Source organism: Tachypleus tridentatus, chromosome 12 (genome assembly GCF_004210375.1).
Source record: "Tachypleus tridentatus isolate NWPU-2018 chromosome 12, ASM421037v1, whole genome shotgun sequence".
Taxonomy (NCBI): Eukaryota; Metazoa; Arthropoda; class Merostomata; order Xiphosura; family Limulidae; genus Tachypleus; species Tachypleus tridentatus.
Window position 1 is genome coordinate 70516059 of NC_134836.1, and position 24743 is coordinate 70540801.

The following is a 24743-nucleotide window of genomic DNA, read 5'->3' on the forward strand; positions in this document are numbered from 1 at the left end:
TATGATTAGTGTTTGGGCTAGCCACACCGTTATGGTGATTTTATGAAGTTCAATTGATTATATTTTGTTTTGTTTGTTTGTTTTTGAATTTCGCACAATTCTACTCGAGGGCTATCTGTGCTAGCTGTCCCTTGGGCTACTCTTTTACCAACGAATAGTGGGATTGATCGTAACATTATAACGACCCCACGGGTCAAAGGGCGAGCATGTTTGGTGCGACCGGGATTCGAACCCGCGACCCTCAGATTACGAGTCGAACACCTTAACCGACCTAGCCTTGTCGGGCCATCAATTGATTATATATCTACAACACCTACAAAACCTTAGTTCCACAAATATTCCAAATATGAACCTAGAATGTTAAACCCATAAAAGAAACTACTTGTTTTTCCGTTCATGTGACCATTAACCCTGGCCATTGGTTCATATACCTAGATACACTGCTGCCCAAAATTTTAAGGCCAATGAAGAAAGAAAAATATGCATTTTGCATTGTTAGACTCAACCACTTATTTGAGTAGAGCTTCGAAAGATGAAAATAAGAAAAGGGAAAATAAAAATAAAAAAACTTTTAAACATTTAATAGGAAAAATGTGAGCACTATGAAATTAGCCTAAATTCTAGCTGGTCAAAAGTTTAAGACCATACTGAAACGAAGCGTTAAACGGTAAACACAAGAACAATAAGATGGCATCTACGAGAGAAAGGCTTTAAAAAGCGTAAACGTCTTCAAAGGCCACGCCTCCTTCCACACTACGAAACAGCTCGGTTAAACTTTGCTGAGAAGCACCAAACATGGGACGAAGAAAAGTGGACGAAGGTTTTGTTCTCTGATGAGAAATAATTTAATAGGGAAAATGTAAACACTATGAAATTAGCTTAAATACTAGCTGGTCAAAAAGTTTAAGACCATACCAAAAAGAAGTCCTGAACAGGATAGGAAATGCCCAACAAGAGGTCTCAGTAGTGAATTGCACGGCCGTCATTGCAAATAACTTCGAACATTCGCTTTGGCATGGCCATTCACCCCCCAAACATTTTCAATGGGGTTCAGTTCGGGCGGACACGCTGGATGGTCCAAAAGAATCCCGTTATTCGCCGTGAAACAGTCCTTTGTCTGGCGGACATTGTGGATTGCAGCATTGTCCTGCTAAAAGATCCAGTCATTTCCACACAAGCGAGGGACTTCAGTCAATAAGAATGCTCTCTCCATCATGCCAATGTAGCCAGCTGCTGTTTGACGCCCCTGTATAACCTGAAGCTCCATTGTTCCATGGAAGGAAAAAGCACCCCAGATCATAATGGAACCAGCTTCCACTGTGTCATGTAGAAAATGTCTCCGGTGGGATATCCTTATCGTACCAGTAACGTTGAAAGCCAACTGGACCATCCAGGTTAAATTATTTCTCATCAGAGAACAAAACCTTCTTCCACTTTTCTACGTCCCATGTTTGGTGCTTCTCAGCAAAGTTTAACCGAGCTGTTTCGTGGTGTGGAAGGAAGCGTGGCCTTTGAAGACGTTTACGGTTCTTAAAGCCTTTTTCTCGTAGATGCCGTCTTATTCTTCTTGAGCTGCATTCTGCGTCCGTGAGGGCCTTAATCTGGTTCAACGATCGCCCGGTATCTTGCCGGACAACCCATCGAATCCTCCTGCTCAACGCCGGCGACATTTTCTTGGGCCGACCACTTGAAATTTTCGTTCCGTATCCCCCAGTCTTTTAAGAAATTTGCAACAGCAGTTTTACTACGCCCAATTTCACCAGCGATGGCACGTTGAAAGAGACGTTGCTTTTGCAGCTGAACAATTCTGCCACGTTCAAACTCTGTCAACTTTTTAGCCTTTGCCATGTTTTAACCCAATGCAACACGGGAAATGTCAGTGGAAGATGTTGACAACGCTAAAGCTAGAACACAGATGACTAAATTTCGTTACGTGTTTACCGATTAACGCTTCGTTTCAGTATGGTCTTAAACTTTTGGCCAGCTAGTATTTAGGCTAATTTCATGGTGTTTACATTTTCCCTATTAAATGCTAAAAGTGTTTTATTTTTATTTTCCCTTTTCTTATTTTCATCTTTTGAAGCTCTACTCAAATAAGTGGTCAAGTCTAAGAACGCAAAATGCATATTTTTTCTTCATGTTCATTGGTCTTAAGATTTTTGCCAGCAGTGTATGCGTGTTTCTTTGTTCGATATGTTCACGCAATGTTACGCGAGAGATAGCAGCTGCGCAAGACTCCCTAATTTTGAACTAATGGACTCTAAACACGGCAATAAATCAATAAAACCCATCAACAACTTTTGGACTATTCTAGTCAAATAATAGGATTTGAACGTCGCCCTTATAACGGCCCACGGTTCCAAAAGGCGAAACGCAAACTTATGGTAATGAAATAGGAACATTTGGTTTTACAGTCCGTCATGCTAATCCACGCCTAATGTGTGCCCCCACAAACACTTTGAGCACCGATAACCTTGGAAACTTATAACACCAATAACTGAGTTTCAAATGTTTGTTTTTTGTATATAGTAAAGCCACATCGGGCTATCTGCTGTGTCCATCGAGAGGAATCGAACTCCTGATTTTAGCAATGTAAATCTTTTGTAGAGACAAACTCATAATTTTTAATAAAGTATTTTTGCTATAAATTAATAATTCAATAAAGGAAGACGAGTATATGAGTACTACATGTTTTCTTAATTTATTTTATTAAAAACATTCAAAGTAACACAAATTAACAATAACAAAATAGATAGAGGGATATTAACTTATTTTATTTTACTTCTCTTACCACCTGATAAAACCTGAGAATTTGAAAAACCACTATAATCTGTGAAGTACAATGTTGGTAATGTAGATAAGAAATTACAGATAAGACTGTGAAATTAAAAAACAAACAAACCGTTGTGTCAAGATACGCAGCCCGGCATGGCCAGGTGGTTAAGGCACTCGACTCGTGTTCTGAGGGTCACAGGATCGAATTCCCGTCACACAAAACATGCTCGTTCTTTCAGCCGCGAGGAAGTTATAATGTGATGTTTCACTTTCTCCTCTCTCCCTAATGTCTTGATGAAACCTCTCCCTTGATCTTCGCTAACGACAACAAGATTTTCAGTAAAATAGTCGATATGCGAGTGTAATGAATGAACTTTGAAGCTCATATTACAACGTGGTCCAGCATGGTCAGCTGATTAGGGCGCTCGACACTGAATCTGAAGGTGGTGAGTGTGAACATTCGTCACACCAAGTTTACTCGTCCTATCAGCCATGAGGGGCATTATAAGTTATGGTCAATTACACTATTAGTTGGTAAGAGAGTAGCCCAACAGTTGGCTTTGTTTTTATAACGAAAAATAAACTGCTTAGAATACAAAAACTTGGAATTTCTCTGTTAGCCTGTAATATAGTTCTACCGACTATTGCCATTGAATTTATTTCATTTAAATATTTTAATTTCCGATTCTATTATGTCATCAACAATAAAAACAGTGTTAAAATAAGGAAAGGTCATTTTAAAATATTAGGTTGTCCAGAAATAAATGTTTTTGAACTGCGAAGTTGGGAAAAGTGTAAACCAATGTTGTAAAACAAAGTAACCGCCATTTGCTTCAACATACTTTTGCCAACGTGTAACGATGCTGTTTACGCCCCTGCTGTAAAATCGCAGTTTCTTAGATCAATGAATTCCCTGAAAGCTTCTTCTGCAGCTGTCTAGTTTTGAAAGCGTTTATTGTTAAAAAAGTTGTCAAAGTGCTTGAAAAAAATTAAAATATGTAGGGGAAAAGATCTGGGGAATAAGGTTAATGAAGCATAAACTCGATTTCCAATTCGTTCAGTTTTTGGAGCGTCATTCTTGACAGGTCTCATAATGCTCATTTTGTTGATCTTCAGCCAGCTCATGCGGAACCCACTTATCCAAAATTTTCGTCTTTCCAATAGCACTCATGTGGTCGGCAATGCTTGATTTGCTTCTACCTAGTTTCTCTGCAAGCTCACGTACTGTTGTGTGAGGTTCTGTCTCAACTGCTTCTCTTAATGTGTTTTCATCCAAGGATGGCTTCTTTCCACAACCTTTATGGTCTTCAAGACTTTCATTTCCATGTCAAAACCTTTGGAACCAACGATGAACTGTACGTTCAGTAACAGATCCATGGCCGAATCTCTGGTTGATGTTCCGTGTAGTTTCGGTAGGTTTTCGTCCAAGTTTGAAGATGTCAAAGAAAATCAGACAAAAGCCCTTCTTGTCCATGCTGCATTGGGGATTGCAAAACTTACTTTAAGTAGAATTGGATAATTAAGACACCTTGTAAGCGAGAAATGTCAGATCAAACCCATTCAATATTCAGCTTCCAAATGTCATCATGAGAATTCTGACCTTTATTTCCGGACAACCTAATATCAACACTAATTCTTTTTCAGTTACAAGCACCCCTGGAGAGATGCCAATTTATTAGAAAACCAAATAATAAGCGTTAAAGAGCATTATAATAATACCAAGTTCTTAGCCATAAACTTTAGCCAGAATAACAACAAAAGGTTACACAGTCACTTGTTTCTATACTAATTAGAAAGCTACAAAATGAATTATCTGTGCTGTGGTGATACAGGTATCAAATGCCAATCTTTAGTGTTAAAATCTCTCAAACTTACTGTTAAGGTGCTAGAGGTCGTAATAAGTAAAGGTAACGACCATTACCAAGATTTATGGAAAATGGTATATTTCACTTACATGCTATGCTCTAAATCGTCTGCCATTAATAACAATCTTGATTCTATAAATATATACTATAAGAAATAATACCATCTCTACAAAATAGTTGAATGTTCGGACTTTCACGACTTAGCTTTTATTCGCTACTTTTGAAGTCACTGTCCCTAACCTGGAATATCGGCAAGGTTTGTGTGTACTTGTATCAAACAGAAGAAAAAAACACACAACTTATTTCATTTATTTTATCGTAAACCGATCCCAAAATCAACATAATTTTATAAAACCTTATCAAAGGTTTCAGTTTTGTTACACAGATTCTATATTTCGTATTCATTTACCTCTTGATCCTTTTACGTTCAAGTGATTTAATAAACTTAATATAGTAAAACCTTAATCTGTCAGTTTTTTTACTTCAAGTAAACAAATCATATACATTCAATACGTCACTTTACATCTCTTAACCCGTAAAAAATTTTTAATTATTGATAACCATTGTGTCATTAATAATTAGTTACAAAATATCATTATAATTTTAAAAAAATATCTTAATCATTCTAATTAAAAAGAAATTACATTTATAAGGTGGAATCAGACTATTTCACCGTTACATTTATAGGATGGAGTGCGTGATTTTGTTATAACAAAGCCACATCAGGCTATCTGCTGAGTCCACCAAGGAGAATCGAATCCCTGATTTTAGCATTGTAAATCCGTAGACTTACCGTTGTACTGGAGAGGGACTTATAGGGTGGAACCGTGCTATTTAACCATTACATTTATAGGGTAGAATCAGGCTATTTCAACTATTATATATACTAAATGGAATCAGACTATTTCATTCATTATATCTATAGGGTGGAACTAGGCTATTTCAACCATTACATTTATAAGATAGAATCTGGCTCTCTCTACCACCAAATCACAAAGTATTGTTTGAGTGAAGAAAGATAGACGTATATTACAAAAAAATTACGATTGAAAGCAAGTACAAAATTGTTATAATAAATCAACCAAACTAAAAATGCCATATTTAGTGTTAATATGGCCCTTCACCCAGTACCAGAGCTCCTCATGTCAGCTACAATACAACAGACATATGTATAACTATTGGTGTTATGAATATAATATAGTTTAATTAACAAGTTTCAATGTTATTACATGGATCTACAGTTTAGTTTCTGATACCAAGTTAAAAATGAGCAAACAAGAAACTCAATGGAATGTATCATTGGTAGCAATTATAAACATATAAGCATACAAAAAAATATAAGAGATTCCAAGATACAAATGTATTTTTTTAACTTCTTATCAGACCAACATCACAGAACTGTGCTTAATAACAGAAATAAAGGAGAAAAACACAATATCGAACTCACATGGATCTAGATACTAAAAATAAACTTGTGTTTGTGTGAAGGCAAAATAAGCCAACCACACATACAAATACTTAAACTGAATAAAGCAAAGAAAACGTTTTAATATCAGATGTGCAACTGTTTTTTGCAGGGTAAATGGTGGTTCACATGTCTGTGTACAAAACAGGAACAGTGTAAATATATACTCCATAACTCATGAGTCATTACAGAAAAATATCAGTTCCAAACAAAATAACATTCTTCATTCCCTTAAATAACTTTTACAGTAGTCATGACTACATCTGTTAACTTTGTGACATATTATTAGTGTCACTACACTACCTCAACATCTTAGTTTATAATGTCAAAACCTTCACCACCTAACAAGGGATAAGAAACTTATCCTTTACGTAATCATAAAACAGTGTTGTTCTTCTTATCTTAATACTTATCAAACAAGGAAATTATTTCAAGAAGTATCATATTATTTAAGACAAAAAACACATACACTGAAAAGCAAAATGACAGAAATAAAACACAGTGTATTCACTGACAACAATTTAGAAGTGTTAAAGTTTCACTGTGTGTATGTGTTAAATGTTAAGTATGTTTTTTGTGAAGAGATTGAGAAACGTTTAGAATATTATTCAAGAAAACTAAAATAACACACCACACACTTCAATGACAAAGGTTCAACTGCATGCTGTTACATGGCAAATACTTTTACATACCACACTGTCCAAATATTAAGCCTGCACATTAATACATTTCTGCTATGACGACCTAGATCAGAGCTCTTTTGCCAGTGCATCTGTTGAAAATTTTACACATAAATGATTTGAAAAATGACTAATTTCAAATATATTGGTTTGTAAAAGAAATTAGCTTTTGTCATTGTAATAACATGATTATACAAAAAACAGATATATGTGATTCTTATTAGATATTACTTCCATAACACGTGTTTCACTCCTAGCATAAATAGACTACAAAATAGATCTGAGTGAATGTTACAGTATTTATTAAATCATACTGAGTACACTGTTACCTGTTTAAATATAAACTTTTAATTGTCAATACCATATAATATCACAAACATAATTATCAATGAAACAAAACTAAGACAAAATAAACAAGTATCCACACATTCTAAAATACTGCTACCATTTCACTTGAAGTGGTTACCACATAACTCTACCGTGACGCTTCAAGTGTTTACCATGATTTATCTCTAACCGTTACACTTCAAGTGTTTACCATTATGTATCTCTAACTGTTACACTTCAAGTGTTTACCATTATGTATCTCTAACTGTTACACTTCAAGTGTTTACCATTATGTATCTCTAACTGTTACACTTCAAGTGTTTACCATTATGTATCTCTAACTGTTACACTTCAAGTGTTTACCATTATGTATCTCTAACCGTTACACTTCAAGTGTTTACCATTATGTATCTCTAACTGTTACACTTCAAGTGTTTACCATTATGTATCTCTAACTGTTACACTTCAAGTGTTTACCATTATGTATCTCTAACTGTTACACTTCAAGTGTTTACCATTATGTATCTCTAACTGTTACACTTCAAGTGTTTACCATTATGTATCTCTAACTGTTACACTTCAAGTGTTTACCATTATGTATCTCTAACCGTTATGCTTCAAGTTTTTACCATTATGTATCTCTAACTGTTACACTTGAAGTGTTTACCATTATGTATCTCTAACCGTTATGCTTCAAGTTTTTACCATTATGTATCTCTAACTGTTACACTTCAAGTGTTTACCATTATGTATCTCTAACCGTTACACTTCAAGTGTTTACCATTATGTATCTCTAACTGTTACACTTCAAGTGTTTACCATTATGTATCTCTAACTGTTACACTTCAAGTGTTTACCATTATGTATCTCTAACCGTTATGCTTCAAGTTTTTACCATGTATTTCTGATGTTACACTTCAACTGTTTACCATGTAACTCTACCCTTACACTTTCAAACATTTTAAACAGACACAAGGCTCAAATTGCAAAATCAAAACTGAGACACAGTGTTGTCTAACAGATGTTTATAGCATTTTCTATAGATTTAAAGCTAAAATGTTTTAAAATAATTCAGAGCTGATGGCAGTGTTATTAGATCTAAAACAATATTTATAAAATGACTGTTCTTAATTTCCAAACAGGTAAGAAATGTAACAAGTTACCCCAATCTCAGGATTTTTGGTATTATAACAAAGATGTTATAAAAATATTCTTACCATGTAACAAAGTTATAAAATTAACAGATGTTAGACTATATGTTTTGGGTAACACGGAATGTTGGATTGCCCTATTGATTGCTGAATACCGATTTTAAAAAAAAGTTTTTTTTTAAGTTAAGCACAAAGCATTACAATAGGCTATATTTTGCTCTACCAACCCTGGGTATCAAAACCCAGTTTCTAGTGTTGGTAAGTCCACAGACATACTGCTGTGCCACTGAGGGACTTGAAAAGTAACTAACTGTTCAAACCATAAGTTTCTTTGTTCTTATATCTGCATGATTGTCATATAACTAACAGTTGAAATCAAATTTTAATGGGTAAATGGTTATTTTATGATTGGTATGTTGCATGTTTTGTTCCTAATTAGCTCTTGTGGTAAATGTCTCATATAGCATCTTGAACTAATCTTACACAGTGTAGCTGTCACTCAGAATGCAATTATGCACCTACTATTCAAAATAACAGTCACTTCTAATACTTAAATATTACAATCACAGTTTGACTTTTAAAACTGCTAATGTTTCATAACAAGATAAAGTAAACTGGAAAAAGAAAGTACCATTATATAACATTTAACAGATGAACTTAGTTTATCACATCTGAACTTTAAGGTTGCAATGTTATATTAATACCTGTTACACTTTACCAATATTAAAGAAGTAGGGATTTAGAATTCTGTCATAATTAAATTAAATTCAAGTCTATCAGAAATAGAATTTTTACAAAACAAAAATGTAAGTTCAAGCAGGATTCAAACTCATGGTTCTTCTCACCAGGAAAAACTATTTCCAACTAGAAAATCAGGCTTACCGAATATCACAGGTTCCAGTTCTCATTTCATCAGTTAGTAAGGACAAAAGATGAGAAAGATTCCCAAGTTGTGACATTAGGTTTGAAATGTCCAGAATCCAGTTGTTATCAGCTACGTTAATGGGTTTATAACCCACTTTATAAACTACAAAATTGTAAAACAGTGTCTTACAAAAAAAAAGTTAACTTAATCTGGACTGACCATTTTCAAACAGGGAGAAATTAAAAGAATCACATTTTGCAAAATACTCAAAATTACTAACCCAAGTTTTATGACACAAGAGAGAAGACCACAAATGATGTTACAGTTAACACATTTTGGTGAAATAACTTGTATTCCATTAATTATTCAATTTTGTTTTTCTTCAACGAATCTAGTAAACAACATCGAAAATCATTATAAGAATATTACTCAAGATGACAATGTTTAAGAAAGTCTGACAGTTACAACAATAATTTGCTACACATGCATTTATGATAGTGTATGAAACATAAAATGTGCACTTTCTACAGTTTGTTTTTATCATGTGATCTCAAAATGATGTGTACACCTTTAGGAAGTGCACTTGCAAAGTTTTTGGAATATTTTGTTCATTTATGAGGATATCTCAACAGAAAATAGACAAGTTTCAGAGAAGGAAAAAAAGGCTAGGTTGTCTTCTGGCACCTGAATGACTTGGTTGTATTTCATAAACCAGTACACATAATAAGACACAGTTACCCCAGAAGCATATAGCACATGCAATCCATCCTGGTCATCAGTATTGGTTAAAGAAATGAGATTCAGTAGTTAGTTCTTGAGTGGGTTATTTAGATAAGTAAACAGAAAAACATCCACCACTGATGGCACAGTTCAGAATCCTTTTGTTTTGGAAGGAGAATCATGGCCAACGACGACTCCCCTTTAAAGAAAAAAAAAGGTTTTTTTTAATGAGCTCATACACCTCAATAAATAAGGAATAATTTGCCACAGAAGTCATCAGCTAACTTCAAGCATTTGGAGTTATGTCACACTCAGAATTCGATTTTTGTTTACGTTTTAAATTTAGCCTTTTCTGATGAAAGAAGAAAACCATATTCACATGTAATACCAACCATAACATTGAAATGTAACAATAACAAAATTCCTTACTTTGTAAGTCACACAATCAAAATAATAAAATGTTCAGGTAAAAGTGCATATAATAGAAATTATTATGTTGTTATTCAAACAGGCACATAATGTTAAACACATAGTACCATGCATTAATAAAGCTGAGAAAAAGAAATTTAACTCAAGTAAATTATCACACTGTTATACAAAAACTTTTCATTTGTCACAACTCTCCCAAATTCTTTATACTAGATTTATAAGTATTTTAAAACTTGCCACAAGGTTCAACTCTGTGAATTTTTTTCTTCACAAAATGCAGAGCCCATCAATGAAAAACTATTTGAAACATACAAGAAGAAATCTCCTCAGTTTTGAAGAACTAAACCATCCAGACGTGAAACTGAGCATGCACACTACCATCAGATCAGATCTGTACTACTTCCCTCCAAAAGTACTGTAAAGGACTCTCAGATGTGAAGATTAACATTGTTTGATAAGTCAAATATAATCTTAACAGTTTATCTTATTTGCATGTCAGCTTGTTAAAACAAAAACTATCTGCATTAAGCATTGTTTCTTTTGTGGGAAGGAGGTAGCACAACTGGTTTTTCATCATTTAATGTTAAGACCTTCAATCTGTGCAGAGTTTAACTTGTTTTGAATTTCGCACAAAGCTACTCAGGGACTATCTGTGCTAGCCATCTCTAATTTAGCAGTGAAAGACTAAAGGGAAGGCAATTTATCAGCACCACCCACTAACAACTCTTGGATTAGTCTTTCATCAACTAACAGTGTGACTGATCATTACATTATAATGTCCCCCACAGCTGAGATAATGTATATGTTTAGCAACTGAAAATCAAACCTGTGACCCACAGATTGCAAGTTCAGTGCCCTAACCACTGAGCCATAAATGTTATGGAATTCACAAACTTTTGAACAGAAAATGCTTAATAACTTGAGAGAAAGCATGTGTTTGAAGCTTGCCAATAGTAACTTTACAATATTTATAAGTTTTATTTTATTACATTATAGACTTAAGTCTTTTTTTTTTTTTTAATTCTAGTATGCTACTTTAATAGATCTGTTTTATTCTCATCTAAACCCTAAACAAATCTAATTGGTCTGGTCAGTGATGTCACAAGTAAGTCCACATGGGTAATTTGTTTCACCAAATATAAGATACTCAAATGAAATCATCTTACTCAAAAATCTCACCTAAATCACAAAAACACAAATATAAAACTGACTGTTGTGATAATTATTAGTCATAGACAAGTGGCTCGACATGCAAATCATGCAACATTTGTTAAGAATGTAGAAAACATGAACAAAGGCAGACAACACAAATGTGCTCATTCCAAGATTTTTAAAAGAACATACTGGCAACTGACAGGTTGAAGGTTAATATTTAGTGTGCTGATCTGCAGAAGTAGAAGGCTCTGGATTTACAGATGGATTGACACTACCCATTTTCCTGCTTGAGTAAAAAAAAAAAAAATATTTACTTCTCAGTGTTCCTCTCCTTTGGTACAAGTACATGTAACTAGCAGAACCTACTGTCAAATCTTGAAAATTAGTAGTAGCTGTAATACAGACTTCTGGTTTATCAAAATTCATAATATTAGTTAGTATACATAATTGTAAATTATCCCCATAAAATATGTAACTGCTACAATTAATATTTTTAATTAATAAAACACAAAGCTAAATCACTAAGCTTCCTTTAAATATGCTTACTGAAATGCATGTTCCATAATGCTTATTTGGTAACAAGTTTCCTATTTAGAGTATAAAAAAATTTTAATATTAAGGGAAAATAGTTTTTACTCTTTAATTCCCAAGTACCCAGGTGCACCAACTAAACACAGCTGTTGTATGACTTGTATGACTACATTGCAAAGTAAAAATAAACTTCTAGATGATATACTTTGAAATTTCAAAATAACTTTCTCAAGATTGGGCAGCTTCTTGTGTGTTAAGCAATATTTACATGAATAATCAGTTCTGGATATTCAAAAACATTTCATTATGATACTTTTTTTTTTAAAGAAACAATTAAAAATACTTCATTTTTTTATTTTAATTATCAATATTCTTATGACACTTTAATAAATGTTTTTGTTTTATACAACTGTAAATTTCAGTTTAAATTTTGAAAAACACTGCATGCAGTTTCACTGTGTTCATCAACACAGGAATACCATAAAAATAACTGTTTACCCAAACCAGAATTACAGGCAAGCAAAGAAAGTTTTCTGAAATTGTCAATCAAAGTTTTCACTTAATACATGTATGTACAAGTTCTAATTTTATGTTATATTCCTTTATATATATGTATTAACATTTTTGTTTTATTTTCTGGTTATTTTCTCTGCATATCCAAGGGGGCCTAATGTAAATTAGAACTAACAAAATGGTTTCGTCTATGACACGATTTTCTGTATGGTTGAGTACATAATTACTTATTTAACTTTCCTTCATCCTTGTTCCGTGAACAAATTTTAATTGCAACATCATAACTCAAATGAAGTAAAAATGTTAAATCTTTATGTGGGCCTTAAAGGTAATAGTTGAGACTGTAATTTTAATAAAAAAGTCATACAAAACATGACTTTAACACATTCTTCTGACCTGTGGGCCTATCCCCAAATGAAAGTCATATTTCCTTCATATATTGTTAAGTGGAAAAAAAAAAAAGTTTTTATTAGATGTTTAGGTCATGACTCCTTAAAGATGAGTTACAAGTAATTACCTCATGAGAAACAATGAAATCAGCAAACTTACACTTGTATTGATGTTGAGGTTACATAAGCATTGTTTTCTTAAAAGCTATTCCAGTCTTCATTCTAGGTAACTATGAGTACTGTATTATGCTCTAAAAGAAAATCTATCAAATTCAGAAACACTCAAGTTTCCACCTGGAAAAAGCTTAAATAAACTTAAAAAAATATCACATCTTGTTAAGAAACTGTATGTAAAATCAAGTAAATAACATTTTTTCGTGACATAAATTTCAACTCTAAAGTCGTTGTTACCTTAAATGCATGTAAGAACACTACAAATTCATTTTCTATAACTTGTTTTAATTCAGTGGTCCAATTTTGCCCTCAAGGCATAATGACAGCTGTCTGAATGTTGCATTTGACACCAATTACTGAACATCTAACTCAAATAGTATTATGAGAATAAAACAAATTAAATAGTTTTGCCAATTTCAGAAAGTTTCAAAATTCTTCCCAAGAAATGTTACACTCTTACCTTAACCATACATACGAAATTATACTTTTAATATCGTACAAATTAAAAAGTTGCACTTTACAATATACCATTTTAGTATAAAAGGGATCATGCAAAGAACTATCAACCAACTGGACGTTTTCACCAAACATTAACGGTTTAGTGTTTATCAAGATGACCTTTTGATTTACTAATTCACAAGTTCAAGAAAAACCTTTCCCAACTGAAACACAGTCTCAAAACATGACTGACATCTTTTGGAATTTTCACATTAATAACAATAACCTTTAACCTACTCTAAGAAAGTTTTTTCCTGTTGCACTGCAAGTTATTAAAACTCTCAATTTATGTGTGGACATACTCAAAACTTCTAAATATTTTCAAATTTGTAATCCAACAAAAATAAGCCTTTTCAATATTTCAAGCATTTCTTTACAACTTCTTGTTCTTTGTGTTAATTTAATTCTCAAAAACCACCCTGGAAGAAAATAGAAAGAAAAAAAAATTGTAAAAAAAAACACACCACATTTTTGTGCAACACCATAAAGTGTGGGGCCAACCAAAAAAAAATAAAATCCGGCAACTTAATACCTTGGTTGCATATTGTAGATGAGGTTGTTAGCTCGTTGCCGTCTCTCTTTCGCTTTAAATGTTTCTGATAACAAGCATGCTGCACCAAAGGCATGAAAAAATAATGCAATCACTGCTAGACCATAAGCCCAAGAGAGATGATTGAATATTGGATATAGGATCCAACTTCGGTCAAAACACATTCCTCCAAAGACAGCAACAGCCAGAAACATCAGTAGTGCTAAAGAAGATATATATCATTTGATTAATAAGGTATTACTATTTAAATTGTTCACAATGTCTGGAAAAACAAAGTCTTGAATCTAACTTAACACATGTATAAAAAAAATAATAAAGACTTTTTTAATGCTATATATGCTACAAATCTGTCACAATGAAAATATTCAAAGTATAAATTATCAAACCTTCTATACCTACCTTTAATATTGTGTGTAAGACAAAAATATATAAAATCTTAACCTTAAGAAAATTACATTTGGTAATGTTGGTCTTTGTTCAACACAAAGTTATGCACTTTTTTATATTTTGTAACTATGTTTTAGCTGTAGAAACCTCAGAATTGGCACTTTCCAAGTGAGTATATAAACACACACACACGTCCTAAAGTGTGCAGAAAAATTGGGTGTATGTTGTCAACTTTGCTCTTAAACATAATCATCTGTGATGACAAGAAAACCCACATGTAGAAAAAATATATATATATGTAAAAACAACTGGTATGGATTGAAAAAATTTTTCATATAGAGGAGCAAACCTTTCTTTGCTCCTCAAATTCAAAGATGTGCGTGTGTTTTATAGCTGATACACATCACTATATCTACTGTGTCCAATGACATGAAATGAATCCCTGATTTTAGCACTGTAACTCTGTACAGTTACCACTGTCCCACTAGGGGGCTCATGGAATTGTAACACAGCTACTCATTACATTTTTTGTTAATACAAGTTTCTATTTAGGAGTGTTAAATTTCTAGGCATAATACATTTAGGCTTTATATTATCCAGATATTAATGCACTAATGTTTATTATGTTCCAAGTCAGAGCAGTATTCTCTCAAAAATACATTGTACTGTTAGCATACATATAGTTCACGAGATAACAGAGGTTTGTCTATACTTGCTTGCTTTAAAATAAAGTCACACTAAGCGATCTGATGTGTCAATTGTAGAGATACAAACCCAAAATTCTATCATTGTAAGTCCATGAACTTAGTGCTATTGCATGAGGTGACTTTTACTAAGTAACAGTTCAATTTCTTATCCCTTTTATCTACATACATATAGGAATAAATGTTTCTTCATCAAAATGTTATCTCTGATACACAGAAATCTTAGTCATGTGTACAGTAGCCAAGAAGGAAGATTGAAATACACACAACAAAAATGGGATGGGTAAACCCAACATTCATAAAAAAAATCAATAACCACTACGTGATGAATAAATGTTTCTTCATCAAAATGTTATCTCTGACACACACAAATCTTAGTCATGTGTACAGTAGCCAAGAAGGAAGACTGGAATACACACAACAAAAATGGGATGGGTAAACCCAACATTCATAAAAAAAATAAATAACCACTATGTGAGCAACATTTGAAATTACAAAAAGTTAAACAGTTCTATTGAAGCACCCCTAAAATTGATGTAATTTATTATATTCTTGTGTGCAATAGAAATTATTATAGTATCTTGTTATTTGTGGCTTGTGGCTGCTGCTGTCTATGTTCAGACAAAAGCAAAGTACCTAAATGAAACAATAAACTTATACAGACATTCACAGTGTAAAACAGTTTGGGATATAAATTTATTAACGGTACATAACAATAAGACTTTAAGTAATAGAATGCACAAAGTTTTGTTTGAGATTTAATGTTTAAGAATGTTTTCATTCTGTTCTTCCATGCTTTCACGAAAGCCAAATGAAGGCATGCTTAACGTCACAAGTTGAAAGTTGACTTCAAGGCGAAAATGCATGTAGAGCTACATGTATTAACAAAAACCTTATATCAAAACATAATTTTTGATAAGTCATAGTTCAATTACCTGTAATTCCTTGCAATAGAGCAGAAACTGCCAGTAGAAAGACTTCAAGTTTCATAATAAACCTCATAAGAACAGTGCTTATCACAAAAAGTGCCATCATAGAGAACAATAATGCTATAGACATCATGGCTTGTACCAGAATCATCCATCCTAAAAATTACAAAAAACATAGTCCTAAAAATTAATAAGAATTAATTATAGAAAATATTTACACAAATACAACAATTAATATAGATGCTTTGATATTCCATTATACAGATATATCCTTATTCACAAATTCTAATCCAATATTAGACTGAACTGCCAACACAACTATCATAAGCAAATCAACTGTGCATCACATACCAGTTAGGTAGAAAATGTCATAATAATGACAGCAGTTCACAAAATACCAAAAATCTTCCTTCATGGTTATGATAACTATTTATGTATAAATTCAGTTACTCAAATACAGTATTATGTATATATAATAACAACTTGTGTTGTTTAAATACAAAACTATTAGTTCCTAGTCCCTTCTTTCACCTTAATAAACATTTAATTTTTCACACACATATAAACACAAGTCAAAATTAAGTGCAAACTACCAGGTTGTAACCAGTCTCTGATGTTTTGATACTTGTAGCTGAAGATCCAGTAACAACCGTCAAACTTTTCATCATGCTGATAGGGAGGATGGCGATAATTATTAAAACAAACATCCCAGAGTCCTAAACGTACAAATTCTGAGTACGTCTCTGGATAAGACTCCAGCCAATAGGGGCTTGCAAATGAAATGAGAAGTAAAACTCCTGCTGTGAATCCAAAAATACTTCCTACTAGGAGGGTTCCGGATGCTTTTGGGTATCGTTGGAGATCACCCATGACACTTATTAGCTGTAACCCTTAAAATGTTCCACCAGGTAACCACTTCACATCAAACCACACAAGATCTGTACATAGCAGTCTCTAAAAAAAAATATATATATAAAAAAAATCACAATCATTTCAAATAAATCTTAAATATACAACCAATTTAAATATCGGCAAGTTACTACATTCACAATGTCTTTATGAGATTAATTTATTACAAATCTCTTAATCTGTAGTTTGCATCAACTGGGATTCAAGTAATCAAAAACTTGTGTAGTTTAGTAACTGTAGCAAGATAAAAAAATTTTCCTTTGAAACAAATATATGTTACTCCTACACCAGTTTAAGTACATTGGACTTTCATAGAATTTTTCTACATATTTACAAAAGTCTCTTACAGTTTGAAATTCTTTAAGATAAATTTTAAAATAACTACAACTTTCAAACTTACATAATCCTGAGATGCTCGACTTCACATTTATACAGTAGAAAGGATTTCCTTGTACACTAAACTTTAACTTCATCTACCTAACCAAAAAGGTACTACTACACTGTATGACAGTTACTACAGATGTCAGAAAGCATTAAGTGTACTAGCTAACTAAATTTATCAGTTTTTCAGGTAACAAAGAATTTTAAATGTTTTCAGTACTACTAACAATTTCTGGTCTCTGGATATTGTCTTCTGACTCAGAATCTACATAAAGCAAAAGATACTACAAAATAATTATTACAGAATAGCTTTAGAAACTGTAATTCTACCTCACCACTGAACTTATAAGATCAGTGTAATAAACTAATTGTCTATGCCAGAGTATTTTCTATTCAGTTCTAAGAAACGTGAATTATTTATAAGATATATCTAGACTTCCTCATAACAGAATTATGTTCCTTTCTGTCTTAACAATTACATACATATTAGTGTATTAAATAAATCTATTAAAATATTAATATAACTGTTCATAGCCTTATGGGTAAAAAATATAGTCAGTAATAGTGTGTCCTGACTCTATGAAGTAACCTCATAGGTAATTTAATATTAATGTAAGTATGACCTCCATTAGCAACACAAAAGACAGGTCTTAATGTGTCCTCCTGCATGTTTACACGAGACAAGAGATATGCTGGGAATGTAACCTGAATGAATACCAACTAACTTCACACTCCCAGGTAAAAAATAAAAACTGCATACCCACATAGAAAGCAGAAGACAACTCTAAAACATTAATAAAAAGAATGAAGTTCAGAGTAAGACCAAAGAAACTTGGAATGGTTCCACATAACATTTCAGTAGTAACAGACACCATGTCCTCGACAAGGCATCTATCGTTATTGATAATGAAGAGGTTATGGCTACAATTAGAGATTTCCAACCAATATCGGGTGGTTAAATCACTCTCACTTCCTGGAAAATGTGGTTATCAATTCTGGTAACTCTAAGATATATATTTTTCATGGGAATAAATAAATAATAATAACAATTAATGTCTAGTACCCCAAAAACTTTAAAGAAGGCATTTTAAAACACCGATTCTATGGACTGTGAACACTTCTAACAGATAAGGTTCAGAATATACAGTAATCACAACTGCTGTAATCATGTGTTAACTTGAAATAAGTAAAAAAAGGTTCTCAATGAATTATGGACATGTTTTAAATGGGTACGGTTCATAAACTCAGTGGCATTATACAGTAATTGTGGTCCAATTCAAGTATTCTGTTAGGTGTATAATCTCAGAAAGCCCATCTCTTATAATGAGGGGTCTACTGATATAAAGTTACACAAACATAATCTCTCTTGTAAATGGTAAACACTAGCTATAAGCTTGTCAACCTTGGTGCAAAAAATTAAAAAAGTCACAAGCTTTGTAGCATTCTAAATGGTTCAAGAAACAAAAACTGGCTAAGAATAAGAGATGTCCTTCTATTAAATAGTGCAAAGGGTTTTCTAACATTGGTATGATCCTGTATTTGCTAAATGCACACCACAGTGAAACTTCTGTAAAAAGAGACAAAAAAACAAAAAACAACCCAGAGCTGTAATTAAAGAAAGGGAGTGTTCCTCCAACAATAAGTTTTCAAATAGGAAATTGTTACAAAACTAACTTCTAGTGCTGGGTTTTCAATATTGTTACCATTAGTAAATCTGTAAAACAAAAGTCCCTTGTCTGAGCATTCTCACCATTTTATGAGCCTAGTTTACAAAGAAATGGTTATTCCAGGACCACTTAATAAAGCTTTAAATACAGCCAGCACATCACCTTGAAATTGCCATTATAAGAACAGAAATGTTTGTGCTACAGGATAATTCTGGAACTTAAGTATGATAAGGGTATTAGATTCTCAGAAAATCCAGCTGAGAACAACTGTGATTAATTCAGCATTTATCTACAGAAAAATATTGGTACAAATGTGAAAGATGGAGCCAGCACTGCAATTAAATTTGATAAAATGAGGGAATTTAAATTTAATCACGGACTTCATGACATATGTGATGCAAGAAGCAAAGTAATTCGAGCACCGACGTCTGGAATCTGTCAAAGAAGATGTTGCATCCAAAAAATCAGATGAATAAATTGACGATACTTGCAAATTTGTTACTGCTCTAGAAATTCTTAACATTGGAACTGAGAAGGATGGACTAACAGAGCTAACAGAAGGTGTTAAGTTTAATGTAAATACTGATAACTAAAGTGCAAAATGTCCTACAAATGTTTCAAGTCACAAGTGAAAAACAAATTTGCCAAACTGTGTGAAATGTGAACTTATGTGAAACTGCAACTAAAAATTGACTCACAAAAAAACAGAAGAGTTATCTAGAAATGCTGCAGGTTCTTTGTAATGAAAGAATGCATTTCAAGGGCAATGATTAATAACAAAACGGAATTGGATATTATAGAAGTACAATTTGAAACTATTCAAGGTACTGTGTCTACATTACAATCTGTTAAAGTTTTAGTTGGAAGACTTGGATATGAGATACAACACTACCATCTGCAGAAGATGTGTTTGCATCTGTTGTTATTGAACTATGTGAACGACTTATAGTATTTGTTCCTGAAATAAAGTGATTAATTGAAAATAGAGAAGCAAAAAATTTGACTGAACTGTCAAGAAACTTGAATAATCTGTCTCTCTCTGTAAATATTGAAAATCTTTTATTTGCAAAGCCAACCAAAACAATTACTACCAACAATGATCAAAATATTTTTAGGCTTTTCAACAGAAAGCTAACTGTAATGCGTGCAGTGGTGACTGCAATCCAAAACAAGAAAAAAAAAACAACTATTATATAAATCCATGCCTGCTGCTGCTATAATAGTTATTAATACTACTTGCTGAATATATACAGTAGGCTTAATATTATTTAAAGTAATAATAAGTGTAGTTTTTCTTAACACACAAGCTTACCGTACACTAATAACACTGATGATAATAGTAATAATACGTAAATGGCTACATCATAACTACAAACTAATCTAACATTAAGTTTAGAGCTACTATTACAGTATAACAAAATCACACGGATATAAAAGAACCTTGAATAAGTTTCGACATTTTCTCTTCAGTTCAACTTTTGTTTGTTCGATAATAAATACCAGCGGGTTTGAACTGCATTTTAACGTATACTTTCTACTCCTGTTGGATATTATCATCTATATGACTTATGCCATGTTGATGTTACTATTAGTGATACGTTAGTAACGACGCATGTGTATGCCTAGTTGTTGATACTATTTATCCTTTAAGTTTAATTGCAATATAGTTCAACAAATAAATTCATAAAAACACAATTTTTGATAAATTTAGAGCTAAAACTACATAATATTATCAAAATAAGACTAAAAACATGGATGGAAATTACAGACCTCTTTCCACTGTCTTCAAATTTCCCCAGTTTCGTAGTTTCTTCGAACTTAGTGTATATAAAGTATGTAAAATTATCGAGTAGTTTGGCCACGTCGTACCGATTTCCCAACGTAAAACAGTTATAAAATATACCTTCAATGTTTTTCCGTGCGTCTTTTACGTAGTTTAGTTTAAAAAGCAGAATGGTAACAAATTATTTTAAATCATTTGTCATATAAAATATCCTATGTTTGTTTACCCTCGCTTAAGCCGAAACAATTATAGTGTGGTTTGTAATGACAAGATTTTATATACCGGAAGTTTAAAATTTGAAAAAAAACAACAACAACCGATGCCACTCAAAGTTCTTCGTATTTTCAAATTTTGTTTAATTCCCAAATAATTAATAATAAAATGAATTGGTATTTTGCTTTATTATTTTAATGAGTTATTTTGGATGAGTTCGATAACTAGTGAACTACCTTCCATAATCAGCAAAATACTTATGAATCAAGTCCTGAGGTAACATGACGGTTGCCCATCCCTGCAAACATCAGTGACGCTAAAAATTTGGTTTTGATACCCGTGGTTGGCAAAGTATAAATATCCTATCATGTAGGTTTGCAGTTAGTAACAAACAACCTAAACCAATAAATGATATTTAGTAATGTTGGAATATAAGGTTTACAACTTAAAACCGTGAGGAGGGCTTTTTTAAACTTAAAGGGTTTCACCAGGTGGCAGTAACAACTATACCTTGTTTTCGTTTATGACAAATGAAATTCAACAAATAACCTTTACTGGTCGTAAGCGAAACCTAGATACAGTTGTTACTGTCATCTGGTGAAACCCTTTAAGTTTAAAAAGCCTTTCCCCATGCTTTTAAGGATTACCTGAGCTAACCGTTCTTAATTTTGAAATGACAAACCAAAGGAAAGTCAGCTAATCAACACCACTCATTCCAACTATTCGGCTAGTATTGGGTAACGTAATGATAAAAGTTGATTGCTACACTTATAACGCACCCATAGCCCTATAATTTGAAGTCTTCAGTTCAGCACAGTAACCACTGGGTGGCGCTCGGGTCCACCATTAAAGATGAAATTATAACAATTTACTATGATAAATACCTTTTTCACACTGCTTAAGTCGCTATTTATGTAATATGCTTAAATTTGGATGGTTGTTTTGAATTAAGCACAAAGCTAGATAATGGGCTATCTGTACTCAGCCCAACACAGATATCGAAACCCGGTTTTATAACGTTGGAAATCCGCAGACATACCGATGAGCCACTGGGGTGCTTTAGATTTGGAAAATAATTTAGCTTTAAAAATAAAAGATAGATGTAAAAGTATCAAAATAAATAAAGAAAAGTATAATTTATTTATCCAAAAACAAATAAATAATATAAATCGGCAGAGTGAATATAATAATGCTAAAGACGATATATATGTATATAATTTACATTTTACCATTGCAAGAAGTTTGATTTCATTCTTTTGGGCTCTGTCATGATTTACTAATTAGAGTGCTCAGTTAATTAGCAGTCTGTAGGAATAAAACCCGTCGCCCAGGCCCGGCATGGCCAGGTAGTTAAGGCACTCGACTTGTAATATGAGAGTCGTGGATTCAAATCCCCGTCACACCAAACATGCTTGCCCTTTCAGCCGTGAAGGAATTTTTAAGTGACGGTCAATCCCACTATTCGTTAGAAAAAGAGTAGCTCAAGAGTTGGCGGTGGGTGATGATGACTAGCTGCCTTCCTTCTAGTCTTACACAACTAAATTAGGACGGTTAACGCAGATAGCCCTCCTGTAGCTTTGCACGAAATTCAAAACAAACTAAACCCGTCGTCCAACATACTCGTCCTTTGAACCATAAGAGCATTATAATGTGACACTCATCCTACTACTTGTTGGCAAAAGAATAGCCCAAGAATTGGTGGCGGGTATTGATGATTATTTTCCTTCCAGTCTATCACTTTCAAAATTAAGGACGGCTAGCGCAGATAGCCCTCGAATAAGTTTGCGCGAAAATTCGGCAAATAATTTATTCTTTAGATCTGTCCTTGTGTGGAGTTACTAATAAGAGATGGAATTTTTTGAAGCTGATGTGACTTAGTGACAAGTGGTGATCTAAATCTCAGATTCGGCTTCATATTTATTTTTAGTGTAAAGAATAATATTAATTGATAAAAAATCTGGAGTTGCATCTTCCGTAACATTACAGCAGAGTCGCGAGTACTAAGTGTTTTCCCCTCATTCTCTCAATTTATTCCAAAATAACTTGACAATAAGTGTAATGTGATACCCAGATGTAAGATCTACAGTTACAGTTAACCCTTATACCAGGAATTAAGTGAGTTTAAGTGAAATTATTTAATAAAAACATCAAATAGTAATTATCGAAAACTATTAACTATTGAGTTTGTATATAAACGCAGTTAAAGAAGTCTTTACGTAAGTTTTAGTTTTTCAACTTTCTCCAAAGACTTGTAACTTTTGATTTTGTCTTTCGTTGCGGATCGTGTTGAAAGAAATGGATTAGTGTATATTATCTCCAATAGAGGCAAAATCGTTTCAATTTTATCTTACAGTTATTTTAAAGATAGTGGGGACACTTATAATAGTTAAAATCTCGTCTTTGTTTAAACAATCCCTTTGAAGGTTATTTTTCGATCGATTTAATGGTCACTCGAGTTTATAACCGGAATCCAGAAACTACTGAATATGGATGGCCAAACGAAATACATGAAGGTTAAAAATACATGTTTCTACATAGGGTGTTATCGTGTTTTTTGTGGCCCATCGGTAAGGGAGCTTGACTTGCAAACTGAGGGTTGAGTTCGAGTCCCCATCCTACCAAACATGTTTGCCCTTTCAACCATGAAGTCGATATAAAGTCGGTTAATCTCACTATTCGTTAGTAAAAGAGTAGCCCAAAAGTTGGCGGTGGGTGGTGATGACTAGCTGCCTTCCCTCCAGTTTTACACTTCTAAATTGGGAACAGCTAGTTCTCGTGCAGCTTTGCGCGAAATTCAAAATAACCAAAATCAACATGTTGTTTGTAAGTAACAATTGGCTCATTAGCGCCAAAACTAACAAGTTTGTATTCTAAGCTATCTCAAATGGCCACCAGAAGAGGTTAATTATCCGAATATTTACAGTACTTCTGCATACACAAACTTGTGGAGGTGAACTTTCCAATGCTTATTTAAAAAACGAGCTCGGAAGATAACAACATGGTAGTTTTAACTAACTAACCAATGTTCACAAACAAGATGTTTAGAGTATTTTTTTCAGCGTGCGTACGAATCCGTAGATTCATGTAGTTTATAGAAGTTGTTTATTTCATCCGTCCTTCTTTGTCTCAACAAAAATACAATTGTGGGAATATTTTTAACAAGCTGTAACGTGTGAAAAACAACTTAAAATTAGTTATGTTTGTTTGAATTTCGCGCAAAGCTACACGAGGGTTATCTGCGTTAGCCGTCCCTAATTTAGCAGTGCAAGACTAGAAGGAAGGCAGCTAGTTATCACCATAGTGGAATTGACCGAAACATTATAACGCCCCCACAGCTGAAAGAACGAGTATGTTTAGTATGACGGGGGACTCGAAACTGCGACCCTCAGATTATCAGTTGAGTGTCTTAACCACGTGGCCATGCCAGGTCCTTAAAATTAGGAAATGTGTTTAAACGAAACTATTGATTTTGGAGTTTGCTAAAATCTAAATTCAAATATTATTAAATTACACACGTAATATAATATAATCTGTAATATAAGTAGTGTTTTGTGTTGTTTTTTAATTTACCACAGTGAATTTATATTTGAAGGATAAGGATCACTTTAACACTTATGATACGTTTATATGCATATATATATTTTTAAGGTAATTGTTACATAGACGTAATAATTTACTAAACG

The 24743-nt window shown here is 33.0% G+C and overlaps 1 protein-coding gene across 10 annotated transcripts; it reads right to left on the bottom strand.

The window, feature by feature from the left end:
- Positions 1-2691: 2691 nt before the first annotated feature.
- LOC143233534 (uncharacterized) lies at positions 2692-21104 on the bottom strand. 10 transcript variants are annotated; one of them, XR_013018205.1, is made up of 6 exons: positions 20835-21096; positions 16701-17061; positions 16114-16263; positions 14070-14289; positions 13026-13116; positions 2692-11715 (listed from the first exon to the last, which is right to left on the bottom strand). XR_013018205.1 is itself a non-coding variant. In XM_076469860.1 (6 exons), the coding sequence occupies exons 2-5, from the start codon at positions 16975-16977 to the stop codon at positions 11643-11645; spliced, it is 720 nt and encodes a 239-aa protein (XP_076325975.1). In that variant the 5' UTR covers positions 16978-17061; positions 20835-21098; the 3' UTR covers positions 2692-10047; positions 11622-11642. The 10 variants fall into 10 exon arrangements, 9 of the variants coding, with proteins under 9 accessions (XP_076325975.1, XP_076325972.1, XP_076325976.1 ...); XM_076469860.1 differs by lacking the exon at positions 13026-13116 and having other exon boundaries at positions 2692-10047; positions 11622-11715; positions 20835-21098; XM_076469857.1 differs by lacking the exon at positions 13026-13116 and having other exon boundaries at positions 2692-10047; positions 11622-11718; positions 20835-21098.
- Between the last annotated feature and the right edge of the window lie 3639 nt (positions 21105-24743).